This window comes from Phocoena phocoena, chromosome 4 (genome assembly GCF_963924675.1).
Source record: "Phocoena phocoena chromosome 4, mPhoPho1.1, whole genome shotgun sequence".
Lineage (NCBI taxonomy): Eukaryota > Metazoa > Chordata > Mammalia > Artiodactyla > Phocoenidae > Phocoena > Phocoena phocoena.
Genome location: NC_089222.1, coordinates 68,160,644 through 68,184,033, shown reverse-complemented (window position 1 = coordinate 68,184,033; position 23,390 = coordinate 68,160,644). Strand labels below are relative to the sequence as shown.

The following is a 23,390-nucleotide window of genomic DNA, read 5'->3' as shown; positions in this document are numbered from 1 at the left end:
ACAAATGTACTTAGGTAGGTGCCACATATGACAGAGTATGCTAAGTGCCAGTAGAAGAACAGGGATACAATGATATTGCAGTGCTTGACTGTAGCTTTAGGGTTGAGAAAAAATTTCTTAGAGAAGGCAGGATTTAAGCTTGGCCTTATAGGATATGTTAGATTTCCAACAAGAAAATCCAAGTGTCAGAGGATCTCTAGGTCAGTGGAACAGTCTGAGCAAAACATGAAGGTAGGAAAGTGCAAAATTTATAAAAATTTATCTATTTTCGTTCAATGTTAATGGCTGGTGTTATAAAACTAGAGCGTGTCAGTACTAACCTGTTGTGTTCGGAACTTATAGTTTGGCCCTTAACTGGAGGCCGTTTCCACCAACCACAAGTACCTCACTATATCCTCATAAATTATGTGTCTATGGGAGTTGTAGACTGTACATACCCAGCATTAATGAGAGTATATTCACATCCTTGAAATGAATAGATCTTATATAAATTGTATCCAGTTTTATTTTTTTAGAGTTTTAGTGATTTCTGAAGCACATTTATATATAATACACAATTAAATCATTCCAAAATCCTATGTAGTAGGTGGTGGTATGGCAGTTTCTTAATGGAGAACCAAGACACAAGTGTTTAAATGACTTTTTCCAGGTTCACTTGGTCAGTAAGTGTAGACACATACCCGATTTAGGACCTATTCATTTTCCTCTATAGCTATATGCTTGTCACTATGTAGATATCCATACAACTCATATTTGTCTGTGTTGGTGTGTGAGAAATTGAGGAAATTTAAGAAAAAAACCAGGAATTCAAAATGAATGATTTTGACAGCAAAAATAATTCTGAAACCACAGAATCGAGAACAAAGGTAAAAGTGGCAAGGAAAGCTGATTTAATGGAAGGAAGGCCAGTAGCGAAGAATATGCAAATTAAAAAGAAAAGGGCTTCCCTGGTGGCGCAGTGGTTGAGAATCTGCCTGCCGATGCAGGGGACACGGGTTCGGCCCCGGTCCGGGAAGATCCCACATGCATCCGGAGCCTGTGCTCCGCAACGGGAGAGGCCACAACAGTGAGAGGTCCGCGTACCACAAAAAAAAAAAAAAAAAAAAAAAAAAGGAGAAGGCTTTACTATTATTAGACAAGGTTAAGGATATCAGATCTTAAAATAGGGCAGTTTATGTTTTCTGTAGTAAGGGATACAGTTCTTTATATATCATGAGAAGGCAGTGACTGGGAACTCCAGAACCTACTACTACTTTCTATTTCTTACTAATACTTGAGTGGCCAGACTATCAAAAGCCTACTCAGGTGAATCTTATATGCCTTCCATGATTTTATATTTATTTGTTCAGTAACAGTGAGTTTCATTTCTTTATACTTCAAAATAGACCAAGCATAATTTGGATTTCACCATGAAAATGACTAGTACTAGTGTGAATATTCACTTTTCTGAAATGAGGCAAAGGGTTCTGTCTATAGACATTCTCCATGGATAAAGCATAGGGCAAAATGTATTAAATCAAGTAAATTTAATTACATTTTGTTACCAAAAAATGCATCATTGCACGTTACATGGAGAGCAGCTTATTAAGTGGTTTAAGAGGAGATTTATAGTGTCTTTGTAGTTTATTAAAAATCCTTCCTTTTATATTAATGAGAATCCAACTTGTAAGTTTGGAATCAATTTCTCAATCAAAGGAATGTGGTGTGCTGTATTTAGCATCTCTTCTGGATTGGAAAAATTTATTCCCTTTAACCTTGTGTTCTTCACATTCTAAAGCCTGAAAACAGATTTGGAGGAGTGGGAGGTATCCCTAATCTCATCCTTCAGAAAGTCACAGTTTATTCTTCCATTGTCAGGATTAAAGGCAAAAGGAACAAAAAGAAAAGAAGAGAAAATAAAAGACAAAAATATTGAAAATGTGAATTAGAGGTGGCACAGCATTGGCAGATTTTAATTTTGATCAATCGTAAGACAAACAGAAGCATGTAGATTCAATTTCCCAGAAAACACATATGGCTTAGAAAAGAGGGAGAAGGAAACAAACTTGGAACAAAGCACATTCATCCATTTTCACCAATGCCAAAATACCCACATATCATTTTAGGAGCACTGTTTATTAACCTCTTGCCCTTTAGTGTGGAGGCTGGGTAGAGTGAATGTGAACTAAAACTCAGCCCTGACACTTTCTGTCTGTGAGACCTTGGACTGGTACTGAACCCAGTTTAGAAATATTCGCCTTCATTTGATCCTCTTTTTTTCTCTTTATAGCTTAACCAGCTGGAAAAGGCAGTGGAAGCAGCACACACATTTTTCATGGCCAACCCTGAGCACATGGAAATGCAGCAGAACATCAAGAATTACAGAACGATGGCGGGTGTTGAAGACCTCCAGCTGGTAGATCGGGATGCCAAACCACACCTGGTGAGCTTTGGGGACCCTGTCCTAACCATGAGGAACTTAGTGCTCCTAATTTTCAATGGACTCAAAGCAAATTCCTATGAATGGATATCTCACATTGATTTCCAACGTCCAATACGGTATCATTTTTACACTTTCAGAGTTCCCAAGATGAAGTATTGTAATTCAGGGTTGAAAAATTGAAAGAAAAAGAAAATTAACTTAGAAAATCAGTATGATATGGTGAAAAGTAAGATGTGACGTAAATGTCTGTAACCCTCTCTGAGCCTCAGCACCCACTCCAGCACTTCAATTTTACCCACTGGAATTGAAGCCCATGTGAATTGCTCAGGGTCACACCATGGTTTCCCAGCAACTAGTCCAGTGGCTTTTTCCACGGTACCTGTACTTTACAAATTTTGATTTTTTTAAGCTACATAATTATTCCTTTAAATGAAATCTTACTTGAAATTCACAGCGTGTTGAAAGGGCATCTTTTTCAATTGGATACATCACCATTCTCAATGTGTGGCCTCCAAGAGGACTGAAGAAAAGGCTAAGAGAGGAAGATTTTAGATGAAAGTCTTTTTTCCTTTTATTTTTTTAAAAAATGAACTATGTTCCCTGGAGCCACTTTATTATGATGGTTTCCGTGCTCTTGCACGTTGGATGTCTTAAGCTGAGTGCAGTCTAGGGGACCCTTTCTAATCACAGGAAGGTACTTCTTTCCTTCAACGCTGTGATCCGATCTGTGACAAATCTGTACTATACATTATGTACATGGCTAACAAGTCAACTGCAAACCAACTGAATGCACAAATCTTAGTGCTGGTGCTGAAATCTATTCAAAATAGTCATCATGATCTCAAAGTTTGTTTCAAAATTTGCAAGCATCAAGTGTCAATCAAAATTGAAGATGCAACATTAATGAACGTTGAATTCTCATGTTTTAGGTGTACTTCCTTTTTAGATTTTTTGGTTCTCTGATAATTTTACCATACTGTTTCATTTAAATTTCTTACACACTAACTTTGTTTATGCAATTGAAGTAAAATTGCAGTATACACACACAAAAATATATATATTTGAACCAGGCCTGGAATTGAGTGTCACGTCCACCCACATCCATCTTCCTGCACTTTGTTGCGTGGCCCTACCTGCATTTAAAAGGGTTAGAAAATGTAGTCTTGAGTGAGCTCAGGAAGAAAATGAAATTGATTGATGCCACAGCAGTAGGCTTACTCAGTCAGTCCCTTCTCATTTACAATTAGTTGAAGCCAGGGAAGTTTCCCTTTATCTCCCAGTGCGATCCTTCTTTATCTTCCACAGCACAAGAGTCCCACACCCACCTACCTAAGTGATCCAGAGTCTGCCTGCATTTTGCCATCCAAGTGCCCCTTGGGTGCTCTTTGAAAAAAATTTTTTCTTTGTTTCTTTACAGGAGAGTTACAGTGAAGGAGTTAAACATTATGAGGCAGATGACTTTGAACTAGCTATCAAGTACTTTGAACAAGCTTTAAGAGAATATTTCAATGAAGATACAGAGTGCAGAGCCCTGTGTGAGGGGCCTCAGAGATTTGAGGAGTATGAGTACTTAGGGTATAAAGCTGGTCTCTATGAAGCCATTGCAGGTAAAGTTTATTTTTTCCCTTGATTTCCTGTTTATAGAAATACTACATGCCATCTGTAAAACTATTCCAATAATGTAGACGTATATATTGTAAAAAGTATAATTGTAAAAAAATTCTCATATACGTATGCCATCCTCTCTCCCGTGGATTACTTTCCCTAGCTTAAATTTTGGTGACTATGCTTCCAAGCTTTTTCAGATACATACACAAATATTTAGGTATTTATTTATAATTATTATTTCATTTTTATAAAAATAAGACAACACTGTAAATATTGATTTTCAGTATATGTTTTGTTTTTGTTTTATTTTATGCTTAACAATATATTGTGGACTTCTCATGTAAGTACATGTAGATCTACCTTATTGCATTATATGGGGAAAGCATAATTTATTTGACCAGTCCTTTACTGATGAATACTAAGGAAGTTGCAGTTTTTTATTATGGTTAATAATGTAGTAGTGAATATCTTTGTATAGTCTTCTTCTATTACTTAAATGAATATTTTGTTACATATGGGATTTTAATATAACACTTTAAAATAGTAGGTAAAGTTCATTATACATTAATTGGGGAGGTTGACTAGTTAACCATGTATGGTGGGGACTGAGTTCTCTGCTGCATATGAAAAAATACACGAAATAAATTCTATTATATTAATAATATGAGTAAAAATAGAACTTTTAGAAGAAAATGCAAGGGAATATTTGTATAACAGTAGGAAAGCTCTTCTTAGCATGATGAAAGACAAGAAATTTTAAGAAAAAGATAGATTTTACATAAGATTTATAAATATAAAAGCTACTTTAATCAAATTGATTTGTAATAGCAAGTGGAAAAAGTTGCAGAATGTTTACAGGAAAACAGTTAATATCATTAATACTTAAACACAGACTGTGAATTATTAGTAGTACTGGTAATTCATTTCTTATTTATTGGTAGTAATAAAAATAAGCAGAATTTATTTAACAGTTAAAATATACAGAGCCTTTTATATAGCTATATCTCTTTTAATCCTATAAACAACTCCTTGTAGGTATTATTATTCACCCTCTTCTCCCCTTTTAAATGAGGGATTTAGACCTCAGAAAGATTAAGAAATGGGATTAAGGTGAAACTGGGAATCAAACCTAGGTTTTTCTCACTCTAGAGCCCATACTTTGAAGATCTACACAGTTGAAAAATGGGCAAAGGTTATTTATTCAATAATAAATGTTTAACACATATTTGTTGAGTGCATATTGTATTCCAAGTTATAAAACATGAAAAACAATGTTCAACTTCTCATATACTCATAGAAATGCAAATTAATGAAGTCAGTTTTCTTTCCCCAACTTTCAATGTTTTCTGTCTTCATAAAAAGCATCACTCATCTAGTAGCTCAAGCCAAACCCCTAGAAGTTATCTTTCAATCCAACATTTCCTTCAATTCTTATTCCCCTCCGACTTGTTACCAAACTTTGAAAGATGCTACTTCCTAATAGCATTTGAGATTTCCTGGTTCCCTCCAGTCCTTTTGCTACCACCCTGGTTCAAATCAACACTATATTTTAACTAATTCACTGTGATAGTCTCCTTGCTGGTCCTCATGTTCTGATCAGGTTTTACTCTGTAGGCAGACAGAACAGTTTTCCAAAAAACAGAAAGTCTGCTCACAGATGTACTGAATCACACCCTGCCCCGCCACTGGCTTCCATCGCACTTGAAATAAAACCCAAAACCTTTAACAAGGACTTTCATGACTGCGTAGTAGTGTTCATTTTCATCCTCTCTCTTTTTCTATCTCTTTAATCTATTCCCGCTGTACTTATTTTAATTCCTAAGATACGCCAGGCTCATTTCCACTTACAGACTTGAAAATGTTGTCTTCTCTCACTTGGCTATTGCCCTATCTTGTTAAGTGCTTAATCCTCACTGCCTACTTATGGTGACTGGCAAATAGCAGGTGCTTAGTGAATATCTGTTAAATGAATGGGTGGAAGGAAGAAAAGATGAGGGAAGGAAGGAAGGAAGGAGATGACATATCCATCAATCACATTGCAGAGATTAAAAGGTTACTACTAATACTCTATATTTGTGAAAATATAGGTCTTAAATTGTTGAGGTTTTTTTTGAATTTTATTTAATTATTTTTTTATACAGCAGGTTCTTATTAGTTATACATTTTATACATATTAGTGTATATATGTAAATCTCAGTCTCCCAATTCAACACACCACCACCCCCTTCTGCCATGTTCCCCCCTTGGTGCCCATACATTTGTTCTCTACATCTGTGCCCTGCAAACTGGTTCACCTGTACCATTTTTCTAGGTTCCACATATATGCGTTAATATACAATATTTGTTTTTCTCTTTCTGACTTACTTCACTCTGAATGACAGTCTCTAGATCCATCCACGTCTCTACAGATAAACTAATTTCATTCCTTTTTAAGGCTGAGTAATATTCCATTGTATATATGTACCACATCTTCTTTATCCATTTGTCTATTGATGGGCATTTAGGCTGCTTCCATGTCCTGGCTATTGTAAATAGTGCTGCAATGAACATTGGGATGCATGTGTCTTTTTGAATTATGGTTTTCTCTTGGTATATGCCCAGTAGTGAGATTGCTGGGTCATATGGTAATTCTATTTATAGTTTTTTAAGGAACCTCCATACTGTTCTCCAAAGTGGCTGTATCAATTTATATTCCCACCAACAGTGAAAGAGGGTTCCCTTTTCTCCACACCCTCTCCAGCATCTGTTTTTTGTAGATTTTCTGGTGATGCCCATTCTAACTGGTGTGAGGTGATACTTCATTGTAGTTTTGATTTGCATTTCTCTAATAATTAGTGACGTTGAGCAACTTTTCCTGTGCTTCTTGGCCATCTGTATGTCTTCTTTGGAGAAATGTCTATTTAGATCTTCTACCCGTTTTTGGATTGGGTTGTGTGTTTTTTTAATATTGAGCTGCATGAGCTGTTTATATATTTTGGAGATTAATCCTTTATCCGTTGATTTGTTTGCAAATATTTTCTCCCATTCTGAGGGTTGTCTTTTCATCGTGTTTGTAGTTTCCTTTGCTGAGCAAAAACTTTTAAGTTTCATTAAGTCCCATTTGCTTATTTTTGTTTTTACTCTAAGAAGTGGATCTCTAAGAAGTGGATCAAAAAAGATCTTGCTGTGATTTATGTCAAAGACTATTCTTCCTATGTTTTCCTCTAAGAGTTTTATAGTGTCCAGTCTTACATTTAGGTCTCTAATCCATTTTGAGTTTATTTTTGTGAATGGTGTTAGGAAGTGTTCTAATTTTATTCTTTTACATGTAGCTGTCCAGTTTTCCCAGCACCACTTATTGAAGAGACTGTTTTTTCTCCATTGTACATCCTTCCCTCCTTTGTCATAGATTAGTTGACCATGGGTGCATGGGTTTATCTCTGGGCTTTCTATCCTGTTCCATTGGTCTATATTTCTGTTTTTGTGCCAGTACCATATTGTCTTGATTACTGTAGCTTTGTAGTATTGTCTGAAGTCAGGGAGTCTGATTCCTCCAGCTCATTTTTTTCCCCTCAGGACCACTTTGGCTATTCGGGATCTTTTGTGTCTCCATACAAATTTTAAGATTTTTTGTTCTAGTTCTGTAAAAAATGCCATTGGTAATTTGATAGGGATTACATTGAATCTGTAGATTGCTTTGGGTAGTATAGTCATTTTCACAATATTGATTCTCCAATCCAAGAACATGATTTATCTCTCCATCTGTTTGTATCATCTTTAATTTCTTTCATCAGTGTCTTACAGTTTCCTGCCTACAGGTCTTTTGTCTCCCTAGGTAGGTTTATTCCTAGATATTTTATTCTTTTTGTTGCAATGGTAAATGGGAGTGTTTTCTTGATTTCACTTTCAGATATTTCATCATTAGTGTATAGGAATGCAAGAGATTTCTGTGCATTAATTTTGTATCCTGCAACGTTACCAGATTCATTGATTAGCTCTATTAGTTTTCTGGTGGCATCTTTAGGATTCTCTATGTATAGTATCATGTCATCTGCAGGCAGTGACAGTTTTACTTCTTCTTTTCCAATCTGTATTCAGTTTATTTCTTTTTCTTCTCTGATTGCCGTGGCTAAGACTTCCAAAACTATATTGAATAAGAGTGGTGAGAGTGGACATCCTTGCCTTGTTCCTGATCTTAGAGGAAATGCTTTTAATTTTTCACCATTGAGAATGATGTTTGCTGTGGGTTTGTCATATATGGCCTTTATTATGTTGAGGTAGGTTCCCTGTATGTCCACTTTCTGGAGAGTTTTTGTCATAAATGGGTGTTGAATTTTGTCAAAAGCTTTTTCTGCATCTATTGAGATGATTGTATGGTTTTTCTTTTTCAATTTGTTAATATGGTGTATCACATTGATTGATTTGCATATACTAAAGAATCCTTGCATCCCTGGGATAAATCCCACTTGATCATGGTGTATGATGCTTTTAATGTGCTGTTGGATTCTGTTTGACAGTATTTTCTTGAGGATTTTTGCATCTATATTCATCAGTGATATTGGTCTGTAATTTTCTTTTTTTATAGTATCTTTGCCTGGTTTTGGTATCAGGGTGATGGTGGCCTCATAGAATGTGATTGGGAGTGCTCCTTCCTCTGCAATTTTTTGGAAGAGTTTGAGAAGGATGGGTGTTAGCTCTTCTCTAAATGTTTGATAGAATTCTGGTCCTGGACTTTTGTTTGTTGGAAGATTTTTGATCACAGTTTCAATTTCATTACTTGTGATTGTTCAGTTCATATTTTCTATTTCTTCCTGGTTCAGTCTTGGAAGGTTATACCTTTCTAAGAATTTTTCCATTTCTTCCAGGTTTTCCATTTTATTGGCATAGAGTTGCTTGTAGTAGTCTCTTAGGATGCTTTGTATTTCTGTGGTGTCTATTGTAACTTCTCTTTCATTTCTAATTTTATTGATTTGAGTTCTCTCCCTACTTTTCTTGATGAGTCTGGCTAGTGGTTTATCAATTTTGTTTACCTTCTCAAAAATCCAGCTTTTAGTTTTATTGATCTTTGCTACTGTTTTCTTTGTTTCTATTTCATTTATTTCTGCTCTGATCTTTATGATTTCTTTCCTTCCACTAACTTTGGGTTTTGTTTGTTCTTCTTTCTCTAGTTCCCTTAGGTGTAAGGTTAGATTGGTTATTTGAGATGTTTGTTGTTTCTTGAGGTAGGATTGTATTGTGATAAACTTCCCTCTTAGAACTGCTTTTGCTGTGGCCTGTAGGTTTTGGATCGTCGTGTTTTCATTGTCATTTGTCTCTAGGTATTTTTTGATTTCCTCTTTGATTTCTTCAGTGATCTCTTGGTTATTTAGTAACGTATTGTTTATCCTCCATGTGTTTGTGTTTTTTACATTTTTTCCCCTTTAATTAATTTCTAATATCATAGCATTGTGGTCAGAAAAGATGTTTGATATGATTTCAATTTTCTTAAATTTACTGAGGTTTGACTTGTGACCCAAGATGTGATCTATCCTGTAGAATGTCCCGTGCACACTTGAGAAGAATCTGCTGTTTTTGGATGGAATGTCCTATAAATATCAATTAAATCTATCTGGTCTATTTTGTCTTTTAACGCTTGTGTTTCCTTATTAATTTTCTGTGTGGATGATCTGTCCATTGGTGTAAGTGAGGTTTTAAAGTCACCCACTATTATTGTGTTACTGTCAATTTCCTCTTTTATAGCTGTTAGCAGTTGCCTTATGTATTGAGGTGCTCCTATGGTGGGTGCGTATATATTTATAATTGTTATATCTTCTTCTTGGATTGATCCCTTGATCATTATGTAGTGTCCTTCCTTGTCTCTTGTAACATTCTTTATTTTAAAGTCTATTTTATCTTATATGAGTATTGCTACTCCAGCTTTCTTTTGATTTCCATTTGCATGGAATATCTTTTTCCATCCCCTCACTTTCAGTCTGTATGTGTCCCTAGGTCTGAAGTGGGTCTCTTGTAGACAGCATATATATGGGTCTTGTGTTTATATCCATTCAGTGAGCTTGTGTCTTTTGGTTGGTGCATTTAATCCATTCATGTTTAAGGTAATTATCGATATGTATGTTCCTATGACTATTTTCTTAATTGTTTTGGGTTTGTTTTTGTAGGTCCTTTTCTTCTCTTGTGTTTCCCACTTAGAGAAGTTCCTTTAGCATTTGTTGTAGAGCTGGTTTGGTGGTGCTGAATTCTCTTAGCTTTTGCTTGTCTGTAAAGCTTCTGATTTCTCCATTGAAAATGAATGAGATCCTTGCTGGGTAGAGTAATCTTGGTTTTAGGTCCTTCCCTTTCATCACTTTAAATATGTCATGTCACTCCCTTCTGGCTTGTAGAGTTTCTGCTGAGAAATCAGCTGTTAGCCTTATGGGAGTTTCCTTGTATGTTATTTGTCATTTTTCCCTTGCTGCTTTCAATAATTTTTCTTTGTCTTTAATTTTTACCAGTTTGATTACTATGTGTCTCCGCATGTTTCTCCTTGGGTTTAACCTGTATGGGACTCTCTGTGCTTCCTGGACTTGGGTGGCTATTTCCTTTCCCATGTTAGGGAAGTTTTCGACTATAATCTCTTTTAATATTTTCTCAGGTCCTTTCTCTCTCTCTTCTGCTTCTGGGACCCCTATAATGCAAATGTTGTTGCATTTAATGTTGTCCCAGAGGTCTCTTAGGCTGTCTTCATTTCATTTTATTCTTTTTTCTTAATTCTGGTCCGCAGCAGTGAATTCCACCATTCTGTCTTCCAGGTCACTTATCCGTTCTTCTGTCTCAGTTATTCTGCTATTGATTCCTTCTAGTGTATTTTTCATTTTAGTTATTGTATTGTTCACCTCTGTTTGTTTGTTCTTTAATTCTTCTAGGTCTTTGTTAAACATTTCTTGCATCTACTCGATCTTTGCCTCCATTGTTTCTCTGAGGCCCTGGATCATCTTCACTATCATTATTCTGAATTGTTTTTCTGGAAGATTGCCTATCTCCACTTCATTTAGTTGTCTTTATGGGGTCTTATCTTGTCCCTTCATCTGGTACATAGCCCTCTGCCTTTTCATCTTGTCTGTCTTTCTGTGAATGTGGTTTTTCTTCCACAGGCTGCAGGATTGTAGTTCTTCTTGCTTCTGCTGTCTGCCCTTTGGTGGATGAGGTTATCTAAGAGCCTTGTGCAAGTTTGTGTTGAGGTTTTTTAGAGGGGTAATTAGGAAATATCTATCAATCAAAATTTAGAGTAAGAAGTAAACTGAAAATCAATGTGCCTTCTTTTAGCCTTTTTTTTTTTACATTTTAGAAATATATATATTTCTATACATTTCAAACTGATCACCACAATAAGTCTAGTTAAAATATGTCCCCATACAAAGATATTACATAGTTATTGACTATATTCCCCACACTGTACATTTCATAACCATGACTTATTTATTTTGCAACTGGAAGTTTGTATGTCTTAAGCTCCCTCACCTATTTTTTTCCTCCCCCCCCACCTACCCCTCTGGCCCATTTGTTCTCTGTATCTATAACTCTGTCTTTGTTTTGTTATGTTTGTTCATTTGTTCTGTTTTGTTTTGTTTTATCTTTAGATTGCACATATAAGTGAAACCATATAGTATTTTTCTTCCTCTTTGTGACTTATTAGCATAGTACCTTCTAGGTCCATCCATGTTGTCACAAGTAACAAGATGTCATTCTTTTTTATGGATGAGGGCTGAGTACTGTTCCTTGTGTGTGCACATATATCACATCTTCTTTATACATTCATCTATTGATGGGCACTTAGGCTGCTTCCATACCTTGGCTATTGTAAATATATTATTTGTCAAGTGACTTATTTGCTACACATTCAATTACCCAAGTTCAACTCAATTCATTTAAAATCAATACAGCATTATTGGGGATTTTTTTCCCTTAAGGTTTTATTTTGTTGGGCCTCTACCAGAGCCATTTACTTGCATTTTTGTAAACACTGCTCATTTGAATGTCACTTTTATGTGTGCTTCACATTTCAATTGCTGAATATTTCTTTAACTTAATCTTTTATTTGAGAATGGGCAGGCTTTTCCTTTATTACAGTTTACTATCTTGTAGTTTTTTTAAGGATAGGTTCCCTGCTTTCATTCCCACATTCCTCTCTACACCTACCTCTACTGGCCACTGAACAGCTTTGGCAAATGTCCTAGATCTGGTTTAAGAGAATTGACTGACAAATTCCCACAAATTAACATTTTGCAATTTTCTGAGGTCACCACAGCCTGTTGGTTGCTGGAAAAGAATAGAAGTCTCCTAAGTCAGGCTACTAACACAGCTACCACCACCATCACCCCACTTCCAATAAAGAAAAGTGATAAAAAAATTCATAGTCCCTCAAGTTTAATCAAATATTATATGTTGCAGGAATATGGTAAGTCTTCTCAGGAATTTGAAGCATATCCAGTTCATAATGAGATGGAAATCTTTAAAAGTATTCCATGCGAGTGTCTTGAATCTCAAACCTATTAAAACATAATCATTTCACAGTAACATTTGCTATAGAAAGTAGGCAAGGAATACAACTAATAAAAAGGGATATCATTACTCAAACTATGTAAATTCCTGCCTGGTTCAAAACTATTCTCGATTAGGAGTAAAACTGGCTTTTAAAATACAGAATGTATTTAGAAAGCCAGAGTTTTTTACTTTTAGACTTGGAAGAACATTACCAATTGGAGAAAACTACAAATGGCTTTTGAATGCAGTTATTTATTACCAGCCATGCTCACTGAAGCCCTAAAGGATATCATTTTGTCACTCTTATTTTGCTGCTATTAATATCTTACTTTGAAAAATACTTTCATTCAGATTGTGGATTCCTGTTGGGTGTGTTTCCCACCTTTTCCTTTTGCTTGGGTTTTGGAATTAAGAGTGTATATTAAAAGGTAAAAAGGAAAGCAAATGGCCAGCGAAACTCGGAGAAATGCTTGAGTTGTTTGTTGTTTTCTTAAGAAATAAAATAGCTAGCTATTTGTTTATAACATGCTAATCAAATAAACATAACCCATTCTTCTCCTCATGTCTTCCAACTGAAATTAAGAACCAATGGATGATTGTGATCCTATTAGCTGTACTATATTAGATTGAGTTAGCCAGGTTTTAAGAGAACTAGCACATTTCCCTACACACCAGGAAACAGTTATTTCCTTTCTGCTGTGTTTTGGGGGTCCCTCTTCAAGGTCATCTAGATACAAGCCAGACTCTGCATAATAGAAAGCCTTTTGAAAGGAGGCAGTTGTGGATTAGACTGTACAGTCATGAAGTCGGGTGGTTTTATCATTATTCTCAGGAGAACTTGCTCTGCACAAGCATGAATGGACTATTCTCTTAATGGAAAAGACTGCCTCTATCTTCATTGTAGAAATCAGAGTCGGGGCAAAATGTAAGAAGCGTTTTCTTTCTGGGACATTAGCCACTTGTGTTTCCTCTGCTCATGCTTGTATGAGATAGAACCCAGAGCTAAAAGGAGCATGAAAACCCCTGCACTTCAGGATCCTGGCCTGTTTGCAAGTGAGAAGAATGGGAACAAAGAAAGGGGAACAAAGAAAAAGAGGCAAAATGCTTCTTCAAATTCTTTAGCTTCTCCTATTTTACCAGTCCCTACAGTATTAGAATTTATAGTGTCCAGGTGATAGACTAATTTGTAACTGGGTAGAATAGGTTCCTGATCAATGGATGTAAAGGAATGTTGTTTTTATTTCCCCTTTGGTAAAAGTGGCTTGAAAATATTAACAGGGAAAAAGAGCATTGTGGCTTCACTTCTCTGTGTGAACTCCCCACGTACGTGGCAGTTCCTTTCTCTCAACCGGTCCTTAACATAACTGGGATCTGAACTTCCCATCCTGACTCCAGGACACTTCAGGCCATCTAAAGTCCAAAAAGAGACCCCCAAGTTGTTAAGTAAAGTAATCTACTCAGCTGGGCATGGGTGGGATGAGATGGCCTATGTCACTTTCAGGAGATGTAGAAAAAGAATACACGGAAGGAAAGAGTGCCATACATTTAGAATCTACTAGTAATTAGTCTAGTGATCACTGCTTAGGAAGTTGGCGAGTCACTTACTTTCTTTGTGAAAAGGATTTCTGGTCATGAATGAGTGTGTGGTGAGGTGAGATGCCCTGCGTAACCGTGGTTCTCACTTTGAAGTCTGGACGTTGAGCAGATGAGAGGAACCCACTTCTTGGCTCTTGTTTTTCAGATCACTATGTGCAGGTGCTGGTTTGTCAGCATGAATGCGTGAGGGAACTTGCCACCCGCCCTGGCCGCCTCTCACCAATCGAGAACTTTCTTCCCCTACATTATGACTACCTGCAGTTTGCCTACTATCGAGGTAAAGCGTGGATCATCTGTGAAAAACTTTGGGGGGAAGGGGTGTGGCTCATCACAAGAGACATCGAATTTTTGTGGGTTAGTCCTCCACCTTCCTCAGTTGTAATCAAGCTATGGGTGTGTATGCATCTTCTGTCTCACCTCACATCACTACAGCTCAGAACAAGAGCAGACGGTGAAACCACAAGTGGGCAAATGTTGTGACAATGCCCTGAAAGTTATACTAGATTGATATTTTATGTGATTTTTAAATTTAATTTTTCGACTTAATTTGAAAAGATAATATACTCACAGGTTTAAAGACTAAATATTTAAAAACCTCTCTCTTTCTTTTCCCCACAACCCAATTTCACGCCCTAAAATCCACAGTTTCTTATTTACCCTTCCAAAATTTTATACAGAAACAACACACACACACACACACACTGTCTCTGAATTATTTTATCCTCTTACACATAGAAGATAGCACATTATTTACACTCTTCCTCACCTTGTTTTCTTCACTTAATGATACATATCAGATTTCTTTTAGTATGTTGGACCTATGAACTTCCCTTTTGCTTGGTCAAAAATGGTCAAGTTTGGGAAGTTTTATATGGCTCAATCTAGTTGTTTCAGTACATAAAGATCTTCCTCATTAATTTTTCTTTATATCTAGATATCACCATACTATAATTTATTTAATGTGTCTCCTTACTGATGAGCATTGTGTTGTTGGTAATATTTTACTATTACAATCAATGATCAAATGAATAATATTTCCTGTATGTCATTTACGTTTGCATGTAAATACCTATAGGATAAATTTCTAGAAGTACAGTTGCTGCATCAAATGGTTTATTTGTTTGTAATTTTGACAGATGTTGCCGATTTTTTCTCCACATGGAGGACACTTTTCATTGAACAGCAACAGAATATATTATCAAATTTTAAATATTCCCAAATCATTACGTGAAAATTGATATCTCAATAAAGTTTTAATTTCCATTTGTCTCATTGAGAAAGAAAGAGTGAGCATCTTATGTTTAAAAGCAATTAATAGAATTTGGATTGCTGAAATTGGTCTTAGATATTATGTTTTCAAATTCAGTACAAAAATCAGAATTAACTTCAAAAATTCTACTCTGTATTAAATAATGTAAGTTGCCAGCAAATATTTTCAGGTGGAGCTTTTTTTTTTTTTTTTTAAATTTATTTAGTCTATTTATTTTGGCTGCTTTTGTTCTTTGTTGTGGTGCACGGGCTTCTCATTGTGGTAGCTTCTCTTGTTGTAGAACACGGGCTTTAGTAGTTGTAGCTCGCGGGGTTGGTTGCCCCGCAGCATGTGGGATCTTCCCGGATCAGGGCTCAAACCACTGTTCCCTGCCTTGGCAGGCAGATTCCTAACCACTGCGCCACCAAGGAAGCCCTCAGGTGGAGCTTTTGATAATTTGTTGAAGACATCTAGCAGCAGAGCAGACCGAAGTTAGTACCTTTGGAATACCTGAAATCCTGTCCTTCCTTTCATCTGCAACTCTTTCTGCTGCTTCTACTCAGCCTCACGGCATCTTCCCTCTTTTCTTTTAATTTTTATTTTATATTGTAGTACAGTTGATTGACAATGTTGTGTTAGTTTCAGGTGTAAAGCAAAGTGATTCGGTTATACATATATCCATTCTTTTTCAGGTTCTTTCCCCATATTGGTTATTACAGAGTATTGAGTAGGGTTCCCTGTGCTATACAGAGGTAGCATCTTCCCTCTTACTGATCATTTCATGCTGACTCTCATGGATGTGTTGACATAGCTTTTAAAAATTTTGTAGACCAACCTAGACTGACTCTAATGCCGCAACTCCTGGGTTTTTCAGTTGGCGAATATGTGAAAGCCTTGGAGTGTGCCAAGGCCTATCTTCTACTCCATCCGGATGACGAGGATGTCAGAGACAATGTTGATTACTATGAGAGTCTGTTGGATGACAGCACTGACCCAGCATCTATCCAGGCCAGAGAGGTGAGACCCATGTTCTGAGAAGAAACTCATTATTCTGCTCAGTGCTCTGGGGAGAGTTGGTAAAAATATAACACTTCTCTTAAAGATAGCTAACAATTTAGTAAAGGTTCTAGGACTCAGTTCGTTGCAACTTTAATTAGTAATGCTAAAAGCGTGTTTTTCGCCTATGTGCTAGCTTGTGAAAATCTACAGAGATAGAGACATTTTCTGCAGCTGTGAATATTTTTTTAGCTCATTTGTTACTGTCTAAAGAAAATTATTTCCACTTGAACATTAATCATACCTTTTACCTGTTATTTAAATATACATTTTCTTTTCTTTTTTTTCTGTAGGATTTGGCGATGTTTGTGAAGCATCATAAACTGGAATCAGAACTAATAAAATCAGCTGCAGAGGGTCTGGGATTTTCATACACTGAGCCGGTAAGAACAAAGAGGAGAGAGGAAAAGGTCTTTAAAGGAACTATTCGGTGGACTTCTTATTTATGATTGTATTCCCCAGCCCCTTTTGTTGAAGATTATAATCCCCTGCCTTTTGTAAACAAACACTGGAGGGAGGGGGTGTTTACCCTGTATATGTGATGAACTGTAAAAGACTTTAACAGATTTCCATGTCACTGAGAGCTAAAGTCAAAAGCAAATATACTTGGATAGGAAAGAAATGTTTTGAATGTGATGTTTGCCTCTGGATTGTTTTATTTCCTAATTTCTGTATACAACATTTTGTATTTTCTTTTAAACATTTCTCTTAAACATTTTAAACAATAAAAAGAATTCAAAAGAACAGAATCAGTCACAATCGTACTACCTATCATGCTGACTACTTTTTTCCACGTGTCCATGTTGTCTTGTTTTTTCTTATTTTTTGGGGTTGCGTTGGATCTTGCTCTGCGCGGGCTTTCTGGCTTTCTCTAGTTGTGGTGAGCGGGGGCTATTCTTCATTGCGGTGCATATGCTTCTCATTGAGGTGGCTTCTCTTGTTGTGGAACATGGGCTCTAGGCATGCAGGCTTCAGTAGTTACAGCACACAGGCTCAGTTGTTGCGACACACGAGCCCTAGAGCATGTGGGTTTCAGTAGCTGCAGAGCGTGAGCTCAGTAGTTGTGGCATGTGGGCTCAGTAGTTGTGACTCATGGGCTCTAGAGTGCAGTCTCAGTAGTTGTGGCACATGGGCTTAGGTGCTCTGCAGCATGTGGGATCTTCATGGCCCAAGGATCGAACCTATGTCCCCTGCACTGGCAGGTGGATTCTTTTTTTTTTTTTTTTAACATCTTTATTGGAGTATAATTGCTTTACAATGGTGTGTTAGTTTCTGCTATATAACAAAGTGAATCAGCTATACATATACATATATCCCCATATCTCCTCCCTCTTGTGTCTCCCTCCTACCCTCCCTATCCCACCCCTCTAGGTGGACACAAAGCACCGAACTGATCTCCCTGTTCTATGTGGCTGCTTCTCACGAGCTATCCATTTTACATTTGGCAGAGTATATATGTCCATGCCACTCTCTCACTTCGTCCCAGCTTACCCTTCCCCCTCCTCATGTCCTCAAGTCCACTCTCTACATCTGTGTCTTTATTCCTGTCCTGCCCCTAGCTTCTTCAGAACCAATTTTTTTTTTTTTTAGATTCCACATATATGTGTTAGCATATGGTATTTGTTTTTCTCTTTCTGACGTACTTCACTCTGTAGGACAGACAGACTCTAAGTCCATCCACCTCACTACAAATAACTCAGTTTTGTTTCTTTTTATGGTTGAGTAATTTTCCACTGTATATTTGCGCCACATCTTCTTTATCCATTCATCTATCAGTGGACACTTAGGTTGCTTCCATGTCCTGGCTATTGTAAATACTGCTGCAATGAACATTGTGGTACATGTCTCTTTTTGAATTATGGTTTTCTCAGGGTATATGCCCAGTAATGAGATTGCTGGGTCATATGGTAGTTCTAGTTTTGGTTTTTTAAGGAACCTCCATACTGTTCCCCATAGTGGCTCTATCAATTTAATTCAAACCAACAGTGCAAGAGGGTTCCCTTTTCTCCACACTCTGTCCAGCATTTATTGCTTGTAGACTTTTTGATGATGGCCATTCTGACTGGTGTGAGCTGATACCTCACTGGAGTTTTGATTTGCATTTCTCTAATGATTAGTGATGTTTAGCACCCTTTCATGTGTTTGTTGGCAATCTGTACATCTTCTTTGGAGAAATGTCTATTTAGGTCTTCTGCCCATTTTTGGATTGGGTTGTTTGTTTTTATGATATTGAGCTGCATGAGCTGCTTGTATATTTGGGAGATTAACCCTTTGTCAGTTGCTTCGTTTGCAAATATTTTCTCCCATTCTGAGGGCTGTGTTTTCATCTTGTTTATGGTTTCCTTTGCTGTGCAAAAGCTTTTAAGGTTCATTAGGTCCCATTTGTTTATTTTTGTTTTTATTTCCATTTCTCTAGGAGGTGGGTCAAAAAGGATCTTGCTGTGATTGATATCATAGAGTCTTCTGCCTATGTTTTCCTCTAAGAGTTTTAGAGTGTCTGGCCTTACATTTAGGTCTTTAATCCATTTTGAGCTTATTTTTGTGTATGGTGTTAGGAAGTGTTCTAATTTCATTCTTTTACATGTAGCTGTCCAGTTTTCCCAGCACCACTTATTGAAGAGGCAGTCTTTTCTCCATTGTATATTTTTGTCTCCTTTAATCAAAGATAAGGTGACCATATGTGCGTGGGTTTATCTCTGGGGTTTCTATCCTGTTACATTCATCTATATTTCTGTTTTTGTGCCAGTACCATACTGTCTTGATTACTGTAGCTTTGTAGTATATATAGTCTGAAGTCAGGAAGCCTGATTCCTCCAGCTCCATTTTTCTTTCTCAAGTTTGCTTTGGCTATTCAGGGTCTTTTGTGTTTCCATGCAAATTGTGGAATTTTTTGTTCTAGTTTTGTGAAAAATGCCAGTGGTAGTTTGATAGGGATTGCATTGAATCTGTAGATTGCTTTGGGTAGTAGAGTCAATTTCACAATGTTGATTCTTCCAATCCAAGAACATGGTATATCTCTCCATCCGTTTGTATCATCTTTAATGTCTTTCATCAGTGTCTTATAGTTTTCTGCATACAGGTCTTTTATCTCCTAAGGTAGGTTTATTCCTAGGTATTTTATTCTTTTTGTTGCAATGGTAAGGCAGGGTATTTCCTTAATTTCTCTTTCAGATTTTTCATCATTAGTGTATAGGAATGCAAGAGATTTCTGTGCATTAAATTTGTATCCTGCTACTTTACCAGATTCATTGTTTAGCTCTAGTAGTTTTCTGGTAGCATCTTTAGGATTCTCTATGTATAGTATCATGTCATCTGCAAACAGTCACAATTTTACTTCTTCTTTTCCAATTTGGATTCCTTTTGTTTCTTTTTCTTCTCTGATTGCTGTGGCTGAAACTTCCAAAACTATGTTGAATAATAGTGGTGAGAGTGGGCAACCTTGTCTTGTTCCTGATCTTAGTGGAAATGGTTTCATTTTTCACCATTGAGAGCAATGTTGCCTGTGGGTTTGTCATATATGGCCTTTATTATGCTGAGGTAAGTTCCCTCCATGCCTGCTTTCTGGAGGGTTTTTATCATAAATGGGTGTTGAATTTTGTCAGAAACTTTTTCTGCATCTATTGTGATTATCATACGTTTTTTATTTTTCAATTTGTTAATATGGTGTATCACATTGATTGGTTTATGTATATTGAAGAATCCTTGCATTCCTGGGATAAACCCCACTTGATCATGGTGTATGATCCTTTTAATGTGCTGTTGGATTCTGTTTGGTAGTATTTTGTTGAGGGATTTTGCATCTATGTTCATCAGTGATACTGGCCTGTAGTTTTCTTTCTTTGTGACATCTTTGTCTGGTTTTGATATCAGGGTGATGGTGACCTCGTAGAATGAGTTTAGGAGTATCCCTCCCTCTGCTATATTTTGGAAGAGTTTGAGAAGGATAGGTGTTAGCTCTTCTCTAAATGTTTGATAGAATTTTCCTGTGAAGCCATCTGGTCCTGGGCTTTTGTTGGTTGGAAGATTTTTAATCCCAGTTTCAATTTCAGTGCTTGTGATTGGTCTGTTTATATTTTCTATCTTCCTGGTTCAGTCTCGGAACATTGTGCTTTTCTAAGAATATGTACATTTCTTCCAGGTTGTCCATTTTATTGGTATATAGTTGCTTGTAGTAATCTCTCATGAACCTTTGTATTTCTGCAGTGTCAGTTGTTACTTCTCCTTTTTCATTTCTAATTCTGTTGATTTGAGTCTTCTCCTTTTTTTTCTTGATGAGTCTGGCTAGTGGTTTATCAATTTTGTTTATCTTCTCAAAAAACCAGGTTTTAGTTGGCAGGAGGATTCTTAACCACTGTGTCACTAGGGAAGTCTCCCATGTTGTCTTTTAAACATTCTTCATATGAAGACATCCCTTTTGTAGAAGTAGTACCTCTATATATATAGATTTCTATTTTTATTTATTGATTTTTATTTGGGATAGCATAAGCAATTTCTATATCTTTACAGCTTTCAAAATTATTTTTAGCTACATCTATAGTTGATGTACAATAAATAAGTTAATTCTTTTCCTGCTGTTGAACATTTGTTTTATTTATTTTTGGTTTTTTGTGCCCAAATGAATGCATTAAGCATTTTTCTTTCTACTGAAATGTATCCATAGGATAAATTCCCAGAAGTGGGTTAACTCTGCCATCAAAGGATATGAGAAGGTATAAAATTTTTTTTCTAGGAGACTTTTCTGGTACCTTCGTTATTCCTAACAGTTCATAAAAGTTTATAGTTTTACCATGAACATCTCAGCAATGAGAAATAACATCTTAAACTCATTCATATGCCTGATATATTACGTACAAAATGGTGCACCACTGTTGTTTTAATTTGTATTCCTTTGATTACCAGCAAAAATCAACTTTTCACAAATTATTATTAAGTATTTGTCCTCTCATTTGATTTACCTGGACATGTATTTTATTCATTTATCTGTTCATTGCTATATAAGTTCTTTATATACTGTACATGTTAATAGTTAATATAAAAAGCACTGTTTATAATATATCCTATTTGTAACACATTTTTCGTCTCTTTCTTAGTTATATTATGTTTTTATTGACACATTTTTTAAATTAAGATAATTTTAATGTACGTTTCTAGTGTAACATTTCTAATATGTTTACATCCGGTCTTACTATTTTTGAAAGTTATGTTATCCCAAATGACCCTAGGAAAAAAAATCACTTACTTTATGATCCTATACAGATGAGTAACCAGACTGGACTTTTTGTTTATTTGTTTTATTTATAAAAGTGAAAGGAGTTATACTTAATTATCTTCTAAGTGTCTTCTTGCTACCAAATTCTAAATCACTTTCTTGGACAAAGGGATGGATGCCCAGGCTAATTCCATGCTATTTTTTTAATCCATTTTGTCTTAGCCAAAATTGCACCAACCTTAGCCTTCCTTTTTATTAAAATTTAAAAATAAATACTATATTATAGATTTATATAATATGCAAGTTTTCTAATATTTTAGGTCTTTTGAGTGTTTTATCTTATTTCTGTACATGGAATTTTAGTGACAAAACTACTGAGTTTTTTTTTTTTTAATTTAAAACAGAATTATTGGATTCAATATGGAGGACGACAGGATGAGAATCAGTAAGTTCTCCATTTAGAATGTTTATTTGTAATGAGAAGAAATACTTATAATCATATTTATTATAAAGAACTTGGGCTCTATGAAATAGGCAAAGGGATATAATTAGAAGAGCTCTGAACTTGGAATTAGGAGTTCTGCATTCTGGTCCCAGCTCTTCCTCTTATTTCCAAGGCACCTTAAATAATTTATCTTCCTCTCTGGGTCTCATGCTTTTCCTCACATCAAGGGGTTGAATCAGGTGATCTCTAATGGCTAAATGTTCTGTGACTCTAAATCAGAGAGAGTTGGATGCCCTTTTTGATTTTTTAATAGGAAAAAATCAATTAAATTATCTTTTTCATGCTAAATTTTCTTACTGCATTTATTTGAAAGCATCAAGCTTGGAAAGTTTTACAACAAGCTAAAATATTAAGTGTCATGGACTCAATCAGAAATGAAGAAAACACAATTTTTAAAATGATAGATGTCAAAAGTCAGTTTACATGTTCTGAGCATTTCAAGGAGTCATAGAATTTTGGAGTTACATGTTTGAGATTGTCCACTGAAAAAAATATGCACTCTAAAATTGAGAGTTATGTTTTTTTTTTGTTTTTTTTTTTTTTTTGTGGTACGCGGGCCCCTCACTGTTGTGGCCTCTCCCGTTGCGGAGCACAGGCTCCGGACACACAGGCTCAGCGGCCATGGCTCACGGGCCCAGCCGCTCCGCGGCACGTGGGATCTTCTCGGACCGGGGCACGAACCCGTGTCCCCTGCATCAGCAGGCGGATTCTCAACCACTGCGTCACCAGGGAAAGCCCGAGAGTTATGCTTTATTCAGTGGATTTTCTGAGGACTTCAAGCCCGGGAGACAGCCTCTCAGATGGCTCTGAGGGACTGCTCCCAAGAGTTAAGGGAGGAGCCAGGATGTATACGAGTTTTGTAACAAAAAGCAGACAGTCAGAATAGCAAAAGATTACTGTTAATTAAAGAAAACAAGACATCCCTAGTTAATTTAGGGTTTACGCTTTTCTATGTATGGGAAGATTTCAAGAGCCTGGGCTCATTGAAATCATTCCTTTGATATGCACCTCAGCTCTCTGGGGCCAGTGTCCTGTGTTTTCCCATCCTGAGTCCCCTCAGGGTGCACCGTTGCGGGGAGGCTGCAGTGCCTGACTGCTTGATGGTGCGTATCCCGTTTCCATCCTCAGTTCCTCAGGGCTCACCATCAGGGGAGGCTGTAGTGGCTGATGGCTTGATGGTTGCAACATCCTCCGTTTACTGATATGGCAGGCGGCATTCTTAGTCCACAAGATCTTGAGGTCCAGG

General features: G+C 36.5%; 1 protein-coding gene across 1 annotated transcript in view; it reads left to right on the top strand.

Annotated features, from left to right (window-relative positions):
• Positions 1 to 23,390, top strand: part of P3H2 (prolyl 3-hydroxylase 2) — a 155,781-nt gene that overhangs the window by 112,083 nt on the left and 20,308 nt on the right. Inside the window, exons 2-7 of the mRNA XM_065876247.1 lie at positions 2,270 to 2,422; positions 3,840 to 4,029; positions 14,271 to 14,402; positions 16,249 to 16,391; positions 16,724 to 16,813; positions 22,044 to 22,084. Of these exons, the coding sequence (XP_065732319.1) occupies positions 2,270 to 2,422; positions 3,840 to 4,029; positions 14,271 to 14,402; positions 16,249 to 16,391; positions 16,724 to 16,813; positions 22,044 to 22,084 (749 nt within the window). The remainder of the gene's footprint in view (positions 1 to 2,269; positions 2,423 to 3,839; positions 4,030 to 14,270; positions 14,403 to 16,248; positions 16,392 to 16,723; positions 16,814 to 22,043; positions 22,085 to 23,390) is intronic.